General features: G+C 52.9%; 2 protein-coding genes across 6 annotated transcripts; one reads left to right on the top strand and one right to left on the bottom strand.

The window, feature by feature from the left end:
- The first annotated feature begins 4691 nt into the window (after positions 1-4691).
- On the top strand, positions 4692-7753 carry CLDN7 (claudin 7). Of its 3 annotated transcripts, none has more exons than XM_025361191.1 (5): positions 4692-4745; positions 5563-6074; positions 6907-7071; positions 7166-7250; positions 7356-7753. In XM_025361191.1, the coding sequence occupies exons 2-5, from the start codon at positions 5852-5854 to the stop codon at positions 7516-7518; spliced, it is 636 nt and encodes a 211-aa protein (XP_025216976.1). In that variant the 5' UTR covers positions 4692-4745; positions 5563-5851; the 3' UTR covers positions 7519-7753. The 3 variants fall into 3 exon arrangements, with proteins under 3 accessions (XP_025216976.1, XP_025216977.1, XP_025216979.1); XM_025361192.1 differs by having other exon boundaries at positions 4710-4745; positions 5817-6074; XM_025361194.1 differs by lacking the exon at positions 7166-7250 and having other exon boundaries at positions 4711-6074; positions 7356-7750.
- Positions 7754-7974: 221 nt separating this feature from the next.
- ELP5 (elongator acetyltransferase complex subunit 5) lies at positions 7975-16480 on the bottom strand. 3 transcript variants are annotated; one of them, XM_025361187.1, is made up of 9 exons: positions 16138-16480; positions 15625-15795; positions 15408-15468; positions 15240-15320; positions 13399-13619; positions 11175-11356; positions 9225-9320; positions 8982-9082; positions 7975-8335 (listed from the first exon to the last, which is right to left on the bottom strand). In XM_025361187.1, the coding sequence occupies exons 2-9, from the start codon at positions 15668-15670 to the stop codon at positions 8221-8223; spliced, it is 903 nt and encodes a 300-aa protein (XP_025216972.1). In that variant the 5' UTR covers positions 15671-15795; positions 16138-16480; the 3' UTR covers positions 7975-8220. The 3 variants fall into 3 exon arrangements, with proteins under 3 accessions (XP_025216972.1, XP_025216973.1, XP_025216974.1); XM_025361188.1 differs by lacking the exon at positions 16138-16480 and adding an exon at positions 15884-16011; XM_025361189.1 differs by having other exon boundaries at positions 7975-9082.
- Between the last annotated feature and the right edge of the window lie 77 nt (positions 16481-16557).

Genomic DNA, 16557 nt, shown 5'->3' with positions numbered 1-16557 from the left:
GCAATTATCTTGCCTCAGTCTCCAGAGTAGCTGGGACTACAGGCACGTGTCACCACGACCAGCTAATTTTTTGTATCTTTAGTGAGAGGGGGTTTCACCATGTTGGCCAGGCTGTTCTCGCACTGCTGACCTCGTGATCTGCCCGCCTCAGCCTCCCAAAATGCTGGGATTACAGGTGTGAGCCACCTTGCCTGGCCCCCACCCCTTTTTTTTGAGATGGAGTCTCGCTCTGTTGCCCAGGCTGGAGTGCAGTGATGTGGTCTCAGCTCACTGCAACCTGTGCCTCCCAGGTTCAAGTGATTCTCCTGCTTCAGCCTCCTGAGTAGCTGCGATTACAGGCCCCTGCCACCAGCTAATTTTTTGTATTTCTAGTAGATAGGGTTTCACAATGTTGGCTAGGCTGGTCTCTAACTCCTGACCTCGTGATCTTCCTGCCTCTGCCTCCCAAAGCGCTGGGATTACAGGCATGAGCCACCATGCCTGGCCACACCTTTTTTTTTTTTTAGAGATAGAATCTCCCTCTGTTGCCCAGGCTGGGGTGTGCAGTGGCATGATCACGGCTCACTGCAGCCTCGAACTTATAGGCTTAAGCGATCTTCTCACCTCAGCTTCCTGGGTAGCTGGGACTACAGACATAACCACTGTGCCTGGCCATGTTTGGCACATTATAGACACTTAGGAAATATTTGTTGAGGGTTGGGTGCGGTAGCTCACGCCTGTAGTCCCAGCTATTTTCCCTCCTAGAATTTTGGGAGGCCAAGGTGGGCGGATCACCTGAGGTCAGGAGTCTGAGAACAGCCTGGCCAACATGGTGAAACCCCATCTCTACTAAAAATATTTTAAAAATTAGCTGGACATGGTGGTGCATGCCTGTAATCCCAGCTACTTGGGAAGCTGAGGCACAAGAATTGCTTGAACCTGAGAGGCAGAGGTTGTGATGAGCCAAGATCGCCACTGCGTTCCAGCCTGGGTGACAGAGCAAGACTGTCTCAAAAAAAAAAAAGAAAGAAAGAAAGAAAAAAGAAAAAAGAGGCCGGGCACGGTGGCTCACGCCTGTAATCCCAGCACTTTGGGAGGCCGAGGTGGGTGGATCACGAGGTCAGGAGATCGAGACCATCCTGGCTAACACGGTGAAACCCCGTCTCTACTAAAAATACAAAAAATTAGCCGGGAGTGGTGGCGGGCACCTGTAGTCCCAGCTGCTCGGGAGGCTGAGGCAGGAGAATGGCGTGAACCCGGGAGGCGGAGCTTGCAGTGAGCCGAGATCGCGCCACCGCACTCCAGCCTGGGCGACAAAGTGAGACTCCGTCTCAAAAAAAAAAAAATAGAAAGAAAAAAGAAAATATTTGTTGAACAGTGAATGAAAATATTATTTATTTGCAATTTATTCATTCATCAAATATTTATTGGTGATAAAACCCAGACAAATCTCTACCCTCTTGGACCGTACAGTACAGTGGGGATATTGATACTGAATAAATAAGCACATAAAGTAAATATAGTATTTTCCAACTGTGAAAAGAGCTTTGAAAGCAAAGTACTGGTAGCCGTGAGAGTACTATGCAGATGATCTGACTCAGTTTGGGGTGGGGTGGTCAGGCCAGGCTTTCTAAAAGAAGTGATATTTGAGGGATAGCTGAAGGATGAGTTGGTTAGCTGGATAGAGGAAGGTGGGTGGGAGTGGATGGAGAAGAGCTTCCAGACCCAGAGACCAGACTGTACAAAGGCAATTCAGTTGGCAGGAACACAGAGAAGTGTGGTTGAGGCCGTCAGGTCAGCCATGGTGTGGCACTTACTGGCGAGAACACGAGTGTCAGTGAAAGATTTTAAACAGGAAATGACAAAGCTCTGAGTGGGTAAGAAGCGGTCACTCCAGAGAATAGAGTTTAAAAGGATCAGTGTGGAAGCAGGGAGATTAGTTTGGAGGCAGTTGCCGTGTCCAGCCTTGGGCTGGTGTAGGGTGGCAGCAGTGAGTTTGGAGAGAAGCCGCGTATAGTGATGACAAACATTTTCCTTAGAGCTCAAAGGAAAATGTTCAAGAAAATCTCAGCTGGTCTGAAGGTAGTGAATTATTTCAATTGATTGTTCACAATCAGTTACAGATGGAACTTCTTTTTCTACTCTCGTCCCCTTCTCACTACTGCACCTGACTAGTCTTTTAAAATTAAAAAAAAAAAAAAAAAAAAAAAAGGGCTGGGTGTGGTGGCTCACACATGTAATCCCAGCACTTTGGGAGACTGAGATGGGCAGATCACGAGGTCAGGAGATCAAGACCATCCTGGCTAACATGGTGAAACCCCGTCTCCACTAAAAAAATACAAAAAAATTAGCCGGGTGTGGTGGCGGGTACCTGTAATCCCAGCTACTCAGGAGGCTGAGGCAGGAGAATGGCGTGAACTCAGGAGGCGGAGCTTGCAGTGAGCCAAGATGGAGCCATTGCACTCCAGCCTAGGGGACAGAGTAAGACTCCATCTCAAAAAAAAAAAAAAAGGAAAGTCGGTTGCGGTAGCTCATGCCTGTAGTCCCAGCACTCTGGAGGCTGAGGCAGACAGATCACTTGAGGTCAGGAATTTGAGACCAGCCTGACCAACATGGTGAAACCTCGTCTCTACTAAAAATACAAAAAATTAGCTGGGCGTGGTGATGCGCGCGTGTAATCCCAGCTACTCGGGAGGGTGAGGCAGGAGAATTGCTTGAATCCCAGAGGCAGAGGTTGCAGTGAACCAAGATCGCACCACTGCACTCCAGCTTGGGTGACAGAGCAAGACTGTTTCAAAAAACAAACAATGCCAGAACAATGATGACACACGGCTGTAACTGCAGCTATTTGTTGGCGGGGGGCGGGGGGAACATTCTTTGAGCCCAGGAGTTCAAGGCTGCAGTGAGCTGTAATTGCACCACTGCACTCTAGCCTGGGCGACTGAGTGAGACCCTGTCTCTAAGGGTACATTAATCCAGAAAAGTCCATTAATCCAAAAATACAACAATAAAAATGAATAACAAAGAGTTCATGGCTGGGAGTGGTGGCTCACGCCTGTAATTCCAGCACTTTGGGAGGTCGAGGTGGGTTGGGATCACCTGATGTCAGGAATTCGAGATTGGCCTGACCAACATGGTGAAACCCCGTCTCTACTAAAAATACAAAAACTGGCTGGGCTCGGTGGCTCACGCCTGTAATCCCAACATTTTGGGAGGCCGAGGCAGGTGGATCACAAGATCAGGAGATCGAGACCATCCTGGCTAACACAGTGAAACCCCGTCTCTACTAAAAACACAAAAAATTAGCCGGGCATGCTGGCAGGCGCCTGTAGTCCCAGCTACTCGGGAGGCTGAGGCAGGAGAATGGCGTGAACCTGGGAGGCGGAGATTGCAGTGAGCCAAGTTAGCGCCACTGCACTCCAGCGTGGGAGACAGCGAGACTCCGTGTCAAAAAAAAAAAAAAAAATTAGCCGGGCATGGTGGTGGGCACCTGTACCCCCCCCAGCTACTTGGGAGGCTGAGGCAGGAGAATCACTTGAACCCAAGAGGTGGAGGTTGCAGTGAGCCGAGATCACGCCATTGCACTCCTGCCTGGGTGACAAGAGCAAAACTCTGTCTCAAAAAAAAAAAAAAAAAAAAGAGTTCATGAAAGTCTTCATTTTATACAAAAGCAGGTCAATTAGCTTAGCATAAGGGAGCCTTTAATATGTTTAGCGAATAAATGAAGGAAGGAGAGAAATGTTTGAGAGGGCAAAAAAAGATAAAAAAACGTGAGAGAGTTGAGGTAAAAAAACGGAGAGAGGAAAATGAAATGAGACAGAGCCAGAATAAACAGGGTATGTGAGAATCTGAGAAGTATGAGGAGGTTGGAGGGTAGTAGGAAGATTGGGAGGAAACTGGGCAGGGTGGGTGGGGAAAGTGCAGTGTGCACCTAAGAAGGGGAAAGAAAGAGTAATTGCTGATGCTGGGTTCCAAGGAGACTGGAGACAAGGCGCAAAGGTAAACGAAAAGACAAGGAGTGGTCTGGGTGCGGTGGCTCATGCCTGTAATCCTGCACTTTAGGAGGCGGGGGTAGGGGGATTGCTTGAGTTCAGGTGTTCGAGAGCAGCCTGAGCAACACGGTGAAACCCCTTCTCCACCAAAAATACAAAAACTTTAGCTGGGCGTGGTGGTGTGCACCTGCGGTCCCAGCTACTGGGGACGCTGAGGCGAGGTGATCGCTTGAGCCCGGGAGGCGAGGCTGTAGTGAGCTGAGATTTGCACCTCTGCACTCCAGCCTGGGTAACACAGACCCCTCCCCTCTCAAACAAACAAACAAACAAAAAAGACAAGGAGTAAAATAGGGAGCTCCAAAGCAGGAAAGGCAGGAAGGGGAGATGACCAAAGATGAAGGAGGAAGGAGCAAAAGGCTGGAAGGGGTGCCAGGAGGAAGGAGGGAGCAACGCTTTGGGGAGACAGAGCAAAACTGCAGGGTGAGGGACCATGGACGACCACCTTAGAGAGCCAGATTACAGGGAGGACGGAACAGTGAGGGCGTGAGGGTGTGCACAGCAATAGGCAGTGCTCGGGAGGGAAAGAGAAACGGGCGAGTGTGGGGGAGGGATGGGAAAGGTGGAGGATAGGTCTGAAAAGACTTTAAGGGAGGGGAACGATGGGTGTGGCCAAGACTCTGACCTAGCCGTCACCCCGCTCCCCACCCTCGGCCGGCTTTCGGTCCCAGCGGTTTCTTCCTCCAGTTAGGATCCTTGATGCCGGAGGGGCTAGTGGTAGGTGGGGAGGTTGAGTGCAAAGGGTTCAGGCTGTAAGTCATGTCGGGTTGGAATGGGGGCACAGGCAGGTGGGGCTGTTGGGGAGCCACGCTCAGAAGCCGGGTGTCTGTAGCAGAGCCAGAGAACCGGGACCGTGAAGCGGGTGCTGAAGGGGGCGACTCTCAGGGATCGGGCCAGGGTCCCCGAAGGTGGGATCGACTAGGGTAGGAGACAGAAAAAAAAGGAGAGCAGCGGGTGAGGGCGAAAGCAGGGCCGGGGAGAGAGCACTTTGGACAGAACCCGGCCGGAAAAGGGCGGCGCCGAGGCTGGTCAGGGGCGCCCCGCAGCGTCCCAGGCGCACCTGTTGGGAAGAAGGGAAGGGGCATCCCGGTGTTCGAGGGAAATCCAGTCCGGAGGGGCTGATTCGGAGCTTGGGACTCCCGGGGAGCCACCGCCTCCTCCCCAGCGGCGGTCAAAACCGGGCAAGCGAAGGGGCGTGACCCTGGTGCTCAGGTTTCTTCCTCCTCACCTGGGCAAGGAGGGGTGGGGGCCACGACTTCCGGTTCAGGTGAGTGTCCCTTCGGTGACGTCAGGTCACCCTCGGCCGCCCCTCCGGTCCCGCCTTCCCCTCCCGCGCTCCCGGGGCCCGCGGGCCGCGCCCCCGACGCCCTACATATACTCAGGTGCGCCCCACCTGTCCGCCCGCACCTGCTGGCTCACCTCCGAACCACCTCTGCTGCGCACCGCAGCCTCGGACTAACAGCCCAGGATACTTTGGGACTTGCCGGCGCCCAGAACCGCGCCCAGACGGCCCCTCCACCTTTTGTTTGGCTAGGGTCGCCGAGAGCGCCGGAGGGAACCGCCTGGCCTTCGGGGACCGCTTTTGTCTGGAACCACCCTCCCGGCGGATCCTATTCCCTCTGCTGCGAGGCCTTCGCTTCACTGGAGGGGTCGATTTGTGTGTACTTCGGTGACAAGATTTGCATTCACCTGACCCAAACTCTTTTTGTCTCTTTGGGTGACCGGAAAACTCTACCTCAAGTTTTCTTTCGTGGGGCTGCCCCCCAAGTGTCGTTTGTTTTACTGTAGGGGCCCGGCGCCCCCAGTGTTTTCTGAGGGCGGAAATGGCCAATTCGGGCCTGCAGTTGCTGGGCTTCTCCATGGCCCTGCTGGGCTGGGTGGGTCTGGTGGCCTGCACCGCCATCCCGCAGTGGCAGATGAGCTCCTATGCGGGCGACAACATCATCACGGCCCAGGCCATGTACAAGGGGCTGTGGATGGACTGCGTCACGCAAAGCACGGGGATGATGAGCTGCAAAATGTACGACTCGGTGCTCGCCCTGCCCGGTAAGGCCGCGGGACCGACGGGGCGGACGCGCCCCGGACCGAGGTGGCGGGGTGGCGCGCGTGGGAGAGCCGAAGCCCCACGCTGGGCGCCCTGGGTTGCCGGGGAGCTGCAGGACGAGGAAGTGGTCGGGTGGGGGCGGCGAGGCTGGGCGGGGGCGGGCCGGGGTTCTGGCGGCTGCACGTGGGCGCGCACCTCGGTCGCCCACGGTCCTCTTCCGCCCCCCAACCCAGCCTAGTCCCTGGCTCCGAGCAGCGGTTCTTAGGCCGGAGCCGTCCCCTCCCCAATCCCTGGGCAGGCCACGGCCTCCGTCATCTTCCGCCCTTTTCTCAGACAGAAACGACCCCGGGGCGCGGGGCACCGGGCGCGCCGAGGGCCGAAGGGCGGTGCGGCTGGTCACAGTGGGCCGCCGCCTGCGGCCTCTAATCTTATCGGCCGATTAGCCGAAGCCACAAACCCGGTGGCCTCGATAGCGGCTCAGAGCAGGGCCGCCGGCTGGCATGTGCGCCGCGCGGGGCTCGGGCCACCGTCTCGGCTTCCTTTCGTTGCCCCTTTCACCCTTCCCCCTATACAGGGCAGTTTCACCGAAACCCCGGCGCCCCGGGCGGATCCTTGAGCGGAGAGGGCGGGGCGGGAGCAGGAAGGCCGCGCTGTTGGGAGGGGCGGGGACCTGCCCGTTTGGCCCAGGCCTCGGACACCTGGGCACCCCTGGCCCGCGGCAGAACACGGCGCCGGACAGACGGGGTCCAGGGGTTAGTGGGCGCGGCCGGCTGCACGAAGGCTGGAGCCACCTGCATTTCCAGCAATGACGGCGCCCTTTCCCCTCGCCCGCAGCGGCTATGCAGGCCACTCGAGCCCTAATGGTGGTCTCCCTGGTGCTGGGCTTCCTGGCCATGTTTGTGGCCACGATGGGCATGAAGTGCACACGCTGTGGGGAAGACGACAAAGTGAAGAAGGCCCGTATAGCCATGGGTGGAGGCATAATTTTCATCGTGGCAGGTGAGCCCCAGGGTTCTCCCATCTGGGAGGAGCGAGGCTGGGCAAGGTGCCCGTTTGGGGTCCCACTATACCGAAACCCTCATTCTCTCTCCAGGTCTTGCCGCCTTGATAGCTTGCTCCTGGTATGGCCATCAGATTGTCACAGACTTTTATAACCCCTTGATCCCTACCAACATGAAGTAAGTCTGGGAACCCTGCCTCCTAAGGGGACAGGTCTGGGGTCCCGGGATAGGGAGGAGGGCAGAGGCAGGTCAGGGTTTCTAACCACCCCTTTCTCTTCACAGGTATGAGTTTGGTCCTGCCATCTTTATTGGCTGGGCAGGGTCTGCCCTAGTCATCCTGGGAGGTGCACTGCTCTCCTGTTCCTGTCCTAGGAATGAGAGCAAGGCTGGGTACCATGCACCCCGCTCTTACCCTAAGTCCAACTCTTCCAAGGAGTATGTGTGACCTGGAATCTCCTGGCCCCAGCCTGACAGGCTGTGGGCGTGTCTAGATGCCTGAAAGGGCCTGGGGCTGAGCTCAGCCTGTGGGCAGGGTGCGGGACAAAGGCCTCCTGGTCACTCTGTCCCTGCACTCCATGTATAGTCCTCTTGGGTGGGGGGTGGGGGGTGTTGGTGGGAGAGACAAAAAGAGGGAGTGTGTGCTTTTTGTACAGTAATAAAAAGTAAGTTTTGGGAAGCAGGCTTTTTTCCCTTCAGGGCCTCTGCTTTCCTCCCGTCTGGATCCTCGCAGGGAGCTTGGAACCTTACTGCACCTACTTCAGTTCAGAACACTTAGCGCCCCAGTGGCCTGCACACCATTCCTGGCCCCCAGACTCCATTGACAATAGACTAAAAGATGCAGGTGCTTGTATCTTGACATCCATTCCCACCCCCCTTATTTAAATAGCTACCAAAGTATTTCTTTTTTAATAAAAAAATAAAGATTTTATTAGGTACGGGGTTCTACTCTCACATTATCCCATGTCTTCATCCTACCTTCTGTCCTGATGAGACGCTGCTTCCTAGCTCACAGAGCAGGGATCCATAGACAAGGGGAACCAAGGTGGGGTAGGGACAGGGTAAGGCTAACACAAACAAGAGAAAGATGGTTCTGGGCCCAAAGTCTTCCTGCGCCCCCTCCAATTACAATCTAATCAAATCTGACCAGTCAAATATCTAGGTCGTCATCTGGGTCTTCTTGGTCCAGGTCATCATAAGCATCTGGCTCATAGAAGATGTGGCTGGTAGCCTGGCCTGGCCTAGGCCGCAGGAGAGCCTGCTGTCTGAGAAGGGAAGATTTGGTGCTGGTGAGGGTAGCTGACAGGTTGGGTCTGGATACTTTCTTCCAGGTGACTGTGACTCTCATTCAGGCAACCTGTTAGGCCTCCATGTCATTTTCTTGGTCCAAGTCCCTTTCTCTCACCTCCATGTTAGAGCTGAAGCACCATTTGGTACTGGAATAGATACCCTTGTACTGCTCTCCTAATAAAACCGTAAGTTCCTAGCAGCTTGGGGGCAAGGATCTTGTAGTCTTGCTTCATCCACCCACACACTGGGCACAGAACAGCAGGCATGCACTAAACCCTTGTTAACCAGCCTTTGCCACGCCCATATAGCCTTCTGTCCTCCTAGCACCACTGCCTAGGGATAGGGCCACCTCCCAAGGGTCTGGTCTGGCTCAGCCCAGGCCCAGGGTGCTCTGGGGACAACTGGAGCTGTGACCCAAGGGTCTAAGGGAGAGAAAAGAGACATAAAGGCCCTCGGCCATTGTAGGGGGAATGGGTGGATCAAGAACTTGGACTTGTCTCTGGAGGTGGACTTCAGCCCCTATAAAGTCAGGTTAGTCAATAGCCTGCTGTTGCCCCACCTCTCCGTGGCCCAGATGCTGGGCTCTACTCAGGGATCCACGTACCCAGGTCCCGACCTTACTTTTCAGAGCTGAACTGGAAGGGCAGGATCAGGCTATCTCTGGCTTCTCTCTCTTTCTTGGACAGGTGAAGGTTAAAGGTCAAATGAGTTGTGGGATCCACCTGTAGGTACAAAGGATGCTGCCACTCTGCCCCATCCCTAGAATCCCTGACCCCACCCCCAACCTCTGCAGCTTTTATTCTCTCCCCTTTGACCAGACCCTAAACTACATTTCCTTGTTCTGGCCCTGGCATTCTTAGATACCGGGGGTATATGAGGATCAGAGCAGGGCTGGGACTCTACAGAGGGTCCCTCTTGGAGATCCAGGCTGAAGTCTGGAAGTATGGAGAACCACTGAGTCTGGAGAGAAAAAAGAAAAGAGTTTTTTTCATCTTACTGAAGAAACTAGAGAGACTCTAGGACCTCACATCCTCAGCCCCCAATCACCTATTTCACTGCTTTCAGCCCCTGCCCTCAACTTTTAATTTTTTTTTGAGACAGGGTCTGGCTTTGTTGCCCAGGCTGGAGTACAGTGGCGTGATCTTGGCTCACTGCAACCTCCACCTCCCAGGTTCAAGTGATTCTCCTGCCTCAGCCTCTCGAGTAGCTGGGATTACAGGCGCGTACTACCACGCCCAGCTAACTTGAATTTTTAGTAGAGATGGGGTTTCTCTGTGTTGGCCAGGCTGGTCTCGAACCACTAATCTCAGGTGATCTGCCCACCTCGGCCTCCCAAAATGTGGGGATTACAGGTGTAAGCCACTGTGCCCAGCCTCTATTTTATTTTCAAAAGTGAAAGCAAGTTTATTAAGGAAGTAAAGGAATAAAAGGATGGCTACTCCTTAGGCAGAGCAGCCCCACTTACTCTTTTTTTGAGACAGAGTCTCACTCTGTTGCCTAGGCTGGAGTGCAGTGGCATGTTCCTGGCTCACCTCCACCTCCGCCTCCCAGGTTCAAGTGATTCTCCCGCCTCAGCCTCCCGAGTAGCTGGGACTACAGGCACCCACCACTATGCCCAGCTAATTTTTGTATTTTTAGTACAGACGGGGTTTCATCATGTTGGCCAGGTTGGTCTTGAACTCCTGACCTCAGGTGATCTGCCCACCTCTGCTTCCCAAAGTGCCGGGATTACAGGCGTGAGCCACCTTGCCCAGCCCCACTTACATTTTTTTTTTTTTTTTTTGAGGAGTCTCACTCTGTTGCCCAGGCTGGAGTGCAGCGGCATGATCTTGGCTCACTGCAGCCTCTGCCTCCCGGGTTCAAGTGATTCTCTTGCCTTAGCCTCCAGAGTAGCTGGGACTACAGGTGTGCGCACCATGCCCGGCTAATTTTTGTATTTTTAGTATAGATGGGATTTCACCATGTTGGCCAGATTGGTCTCAAACTCCTGACCTCACGCAATCTGCCTACCTTGGCCCCCCAAAGTGCTGGGATTACGGGCGTGAGCCACCTTGCCTGGGCCCCACTTACACTTTATAATCTTGGTAAGTGACTTAAATTTAAACCTCCCTGGGCCGCGTGCAGTGGCTCACACCTGTAATCCCAGCACTTTGGGAGACCAAGGCCAGAGGATGGCTTGACCCCAGTAATTCAAGACCAGCCTGGGCAACAGGGTGAGATCCCACCTATATAAAAAACTAACAAGCTGGCTGGCTGTGGTGCTACGTGCCTGTGTTCCCAGCTCCAGCTACACCAGAGGCTGAGGCAGGAGGATCACTTGAGCATGGGAGGTCAAAGCTGCCATGAGCTATGATTGCACTACAGCACACCAGCCCGGGCCACAGAGTGAGACCTTGTCCAAAAAAAAAAAAGAAAAGAAACAAGGAAAAAAAACCCCTCCCTGTACTGGCTTTCCCACCTGAAAAACTGTGATAATAAAACAATCTACCTTACACCATAGCTGAGAAGATTAAATGAGGTAAGTGATGGAAAACAGAGAGAGATACCCAATCAGCTTTTTTTTAAAAAAGGTCTCCCTGAGGGCCGGGCACACTCACTCACATCTGTAATCCTAGCACTTTGGAGGCTGAGGTGGGAGGATCACTTGAGCCCAGGAGTTTGAGACCACCCTGACCAACACAGTGAAACCCCATCTCTAAAAAAACTTTGTTTTTAAAGTCTCCTTGAAATAATCAGCATTTTCATTGTTCTTCCCATTGTGCCACTCCTTTCTCTGCCCCCAATTTCCAGTCCTTCCCTGTTGGTTCTTCTGACCTGGTCAGTTGGGCGCTGTCGGGGCCTCCGACACAGGATGTGGGCCGAGGCCTGGCCCTTTGTACCGCCCAGGGTCACCTCAGTCTGCGCAAGGCTGCTGAGAGCTCCCACAGGGCCTGGTCCGTGAAGCTCTTCATGTAGCAAGCCCAGCACACTCACTTTCCCCACCGGGGAGCTGTCACCTAGAGACGGACAAGAAATGTAGGATAGTAGGGAGCATTCAGGTTGGTGGCCTGGGAGCAAACAGTGAAGAGAAAAGGAGAGAGCCCCACAATTCCATCACAGTGCTGCCAAAATCCTGACTTCCCTTGGCCAATCTCACTACTGTGCTCTGAGCCTCCTCCAGCCCATACCTTAATCTCCTCTATTATCCCCGTGTAAAGCTGATCAAGGCACCGCTCTAACTTCTATCCTTCAGCAGCTCCTCCGCCTTCAGGATGGAATGAACACTTCTAGCAGGTGGTGTCCACTTACTTTCTGGCCTCATCTCTTACACACGGAAGTACTTGTAGTTTCTGGAACTTCCCAAGATCTCAGTCAGTGCCTTTAGAGAGTGTCAGGCACTATGCTAAACACTTTAACACAATGTTGGAATCCTTACAAAGGTCAGCATTTTTAGGTTAAACCATATGAAATCACTGACATTTAACAACTTTTTTCTTTTTTTTTTGAGACGGAGTCTTGCTGTCACCCAGGCTAGAGTGCAGTGGCGCAATCTTGGCTCACTGCAACCTCTGCCACCCGGGTTCAGCAATTCTGCCTCAGTCTCCCGAGTAGCTGGACTACAGGTGTGTGCCACCATGCCTGGCGAATTTTTGTATTTTTAGTAGAGACGGGGTTTCAGCATCTTGGCCAGGCTTGTCTTGAACTCCTGACCTCATGATCCACCTGTCTCGGCCTCCCAAAGTGCTGGGATTACAGGCGTGAGCCACCATGCCTGGACTGTTTTTAGTTTTTATTTTTTGAGATGAAGTATTTCTCTGTCACCCAGGCTGAAGTACAGTGGTGTGATCTCAGGTCACTGCAACCTCTGCCTCCTGGGTTCAAGTGATTCTCCTGCCTCAGCCTCCCGAGTAGCTGGGATTACAAAAGTGCGCCACCACACCCAGCTAATTTTTTGTATTTTTAGTAGAGACAGGGTTTTACCATGTTGGCCATGCTGGTCTCCAACTCCTGACCTCAGCTGATCCACCTACCTTGGCCTCCCAAAGTGCTGGGATTACAGGTGTGAGCCACCGTGCCCAGCCAATATTTAACAATTTTTGATCTAAGAAATGGCAATATAGTGGTTTATCCTAATACTTCCCTTGTACCTTCCCCCATATACAGCGGAAAGTGAAGCAAGTGAAAGTCAAGCACCTTAATACAAAGCTGAGCGTCTGACTCCTAAGTCCATTCGAGTACCCACAGTGCACTTCAGGGCTAGTCCCAGTGCCCCTGCCCGGCCAAATCTGCCTGGCTGACCGCTTGCTCTTCAAGAGTGCCTTTATTTTTTGACACGGACTCTCGCTGTATCACCCAGGCTGGAGTGCAGTGGCGCGATCTCGGCTCACTGAAAGTTCCGCCTCCCAGGTTCATGCCATTCTCCTGCCTCAGCCTCCCAAGTAGCTGGGACTACAGTCGCCCGCCACCAGGCCCAGCTAATTTTTTTTGTATTTTTAGTAGAGATGGGGTTGCACCGTGTTAGCCAGGATGGTCTCGATCTCCTGACCTTGTGATCTGCCCACCTCGGCCTCCCAAAGTGCTGGGATTACAGGTGTGAGCCACCGCGCCCAGCCGAGAGTGCCCTTCTTTAAGGTACCCTGTGCATGTCCTATATCATCATGGCCTTTATCAGACCATCTTGTAACTGCCTGTTTACTTATCTCCATCTTTTATGGGACTTCGAGCTCCTGGAAGGCAAGGACCCAGCTACAGTCAGTCTGTATTTTGCCATTATCTAGAATTGTACCTGACATATTATATGTATTTACTATTGATTTGTTAAATAAATGAATGAGTGAAACAAATGAGTAAAAAATAACTTGGAGGAAAAAAAGCAAATGGTAGATGGCATTAAGGGGAAGTAAAAAAAAAAAAAAAAAAAACCAGACAAAAAGTTCAAAAAAATGAAAAAAGGTCTGACTGGAGAACCCAGATGTTTCTTCTAGGGTAGAAAGGAAAAGGGGCACACTCCTTGGCAGAGGGAGATATATGAGGGGAAATAATGAAGGAGGGGTCTCACCAGGACAGGAGTCCTGATGGCTCACAGCATGCAGGGCCTGGCAGAGTGTGGTGCAGGGAAGGTGAAGCAGCAGCCAGCTGAGTGAATCGAGAGCAATGGTGACAGGACCAGGATCTGTCCTCTTGCATATGGCTCTCAAGGCTCCCAGCGGCCCCCCAGGAAGGGCCTCCTCAGTTTTTGACCAGTTGAGAGGGTCTCTGAAGAAGTCATGGTAAACCAGCCTGCAAAGGGAAAACACGACACAATATAACATTGCTCCTTCCCCCCAGAGGATCACAAAGTTCATCCTCTGATCTTTGTGGCTCTGTTTTCTCAATTTTCATGAATATCCTAAATATTAGTGAAAGAATATTACTGAGAGATAGCAATGATTGAGAGCACAGACTTTGGTGTCTGACAGCCTGACCTCCAAGCTTGGCTTTGCGACTTGTTGCCCAAAGTCAGCTAAATGATAAATTATCTCCAAGACTCAGTTGCTTCATTGGTGAAATGAGATGCCAACCTCTAAGCACTCAGCACAGTGCTTGACACATAGTGTATGCCTCATAAATGTTAGTTATCACCATTATCACATATTTCCTGAGTGTGGCACCTAAAGTTTATCACTCTGGATAAAAAATGAGAAAGCAGAGGACATGAGACTTGGTTCCTGCCTGTAGAACAGCTTAAAGAAAGTAAAAAATTAAGTCATGGAGTACCAACTACAGAAAAAAATAACAGCTCAGGAAAGGTAGACCAGCAAAGGTAGCAGAACTTTTTTTCCCCCCAGATATCTCTTTTTTATCTTCTGGTTCTCTTGTGGAATGCCCTTTTTTTTTTTTTTTTTTTTGAGACAGAGTTTTGCTCTTGTTGCCTGGGCTGGAATGCAATGGCACGATCTCTGCTCACCACAACCTCTGCCTCCCGGGTTCAAGCGATTCTCCTGCCTCAGCCTCCCCAGTAGCTGGAATTACAGGCATGTGCCACCATGCCCAGCTAATTTTTTGTATTTTTAGTAGAGATGGGGTTTCTCCACGTTGGTCAGGCTGGTCTCGAACTCCCGACCTCAGGTGATCCACCCCCCTCAGCCTCCCAAAGTGCTGGGATTAAAGGCGTGAACCACCACGCCTGGCCATGGAATGCCATCTTAACATACACCACCACCTCTATCACAACAATGGCTGATGTAAAATTAGAGGCTCAACAGATAAGATGTAAACTACTATCACCATCCACTGAGTTGCCCGGACTAGGAAGTAGAAAGCATCCTACTAATGGTTCTTAATGTCTCCTGATCAGGCACGTGGCTGGGTTTAGGGACTTCCTTATTTCAATACTGTCTTCTCCCCCACATTAGTCAATAAATCCTGGAAATGCTACCCACTAAAGTCCTTTACATGTGTTCTAAACTTTCCATCTTTACTGCCACTGCCTTAAACCAGGCCTCTATCACTTTCTACCATTATTCCCTAAAATTCATTAGGCCAGGAACAGGTCTGTCTCATTCACTGCCAGCTCCAGTATCTTGCACAGCACCGGGTTTATAGTTGGTGCTCGGTACATATGCACCTTAATGGCGAACCTGGATTAACAGATTACCGCAATACCCTTCCCACATGTTCTCCCTATCTCCAGGCTATTTCTCTCTCAACTTCTATGATCTTTGCTTTGGATTCCCCAAATACTCATCACTCCTCATTACTCCTCTTACTAAGTCTTGCCTCCTGAAAGACCCATATCCAATTCTTCAATGAATATTTAAGGAACTGCTACTATATACCAGGTTCTGCGCTTGTTATAAATAAATGTCCTTAGCAATAGACGTCTCCAATTTAATCAAATCTTTTCCAACTGGTACTTACCGATTGTTGATATTAGAGTCAAAACCTTCACGAAACTCTTCCTCGCTCACTTCACAGCCCAGGATATGCACTTGCTCCCCACTAAGGCAGAGATGAGGGGGGACTGTCAAAGAGTGGGCACAGGTTCCCTATCCAGGGTAGGCTGAGGAGACACCGTGGGATACTCACCACAGTGCAGATTTCTTGACAAGCGCCTTCAAGAGACTGCGCCCCTCCCACTCCACGGAATCTGCACAGCGAGGGACGGATCGAGTGTGAGGGCGCTAGGATTACCACCTTCGCGAACCCGTCGCGATCTCCACACCTAGCCTGTGACCCATGGCCCTTCCTCTCCACTTCCGTCCCCTCAGCCAGACCCGAACCCCCCTGTGCCGCTGGCTCTCACCCCGAAGCAGCACCAGGCCGCCCAAGGATAACAGCGAGTCCAACATCCCCAACTCGCGTCCGGTCCCTGCTCTGGCGCCCTCTGATAGCGTCACGACCCACTGTCCCGCCCCCTCGGGGTGAAACGGGCGGGGCACTCGAGCGTCCTCCCACCATTAAGACCTAACATAGTCTGGAATGAGAGGTGATTATGTTCACTATTCCCAGGGGGGCGCTCACGAGGAGGGCGCACCTCCCCGAGCCCTGGCGCACAGTCGTACGGACAATGACCCCTTCTACATTTTCACTGTGACCGGGACGGGAAGAGCAGTTGGGGCAGTTGTCAGTGGGAGGGGGAAGAGGACCCACAAACCCCCCGCGAGGGTCCTAACTGCGGGGACAAGTGACGGCTTCCGCCCCGCCCACGCAGTTTGAGGCGGGGCCTGCTTCGCCTCAGGCCCCGCCCCGCGGCCACCTTCTGCGCGTGCGCAATACTGCAGCCTCGTTCGGAGTGCTTCTGACTCCTTATACCTACCCCCATAGACCGCGCAGGGGGAACTTAGTCCCGGTGAAGCGAATACACGTCACCACCGGAAGCAGTGTCAAAGGGGAAGAGAGGGGGAAAGACAGGAGGAGGGAGTCCTTTGGGCGGTAAAATGGCGCCTGTCAGAGTGGGAAACCCAGCTGCAGAGGCTGCAGCCCCGCTCCCCAGCGGCTAAAGGACCCCCGAGCTCGGGGAGGGGGAGGCCGCTCCGGCCCAGTGCTCCGCGCCCTTCGGCTCCCCCTCCCCCTCCTTCCCTGCTCCTTCGCTCTGCAGGGCCGTTCTCCGCTGCCGCGGCCCTTTGCGCGCCACTGCCCCCGCCCTCCCCGTTCCTGCGGGCAGCCCCCTAGCGCGCCTGCGCAGCGGGCCACTCTCCGCTTTCCCCCTTCCCCTCCCCCTCCCTTTTCCCTTCCT

Source organism: Theropithecus gelada, chromosome 16 (assembly GCF_003255815.1).
Source record: "Theropithecus gelada isolate Dixy chromosome 16, Tgel_1.0, whole genome shotgun sequence".
NCBI lineage: Eukaryota > Metazoa > Chordata > Mammalia > Primates > Cercopithecidae > Theropithecus > Theropithecus gelada.
The sequence above is the reverse complement of the archived record's forward strand: the minus strand, read 5'-3'. Positions and strand labels throughout refer to the sequence as shown.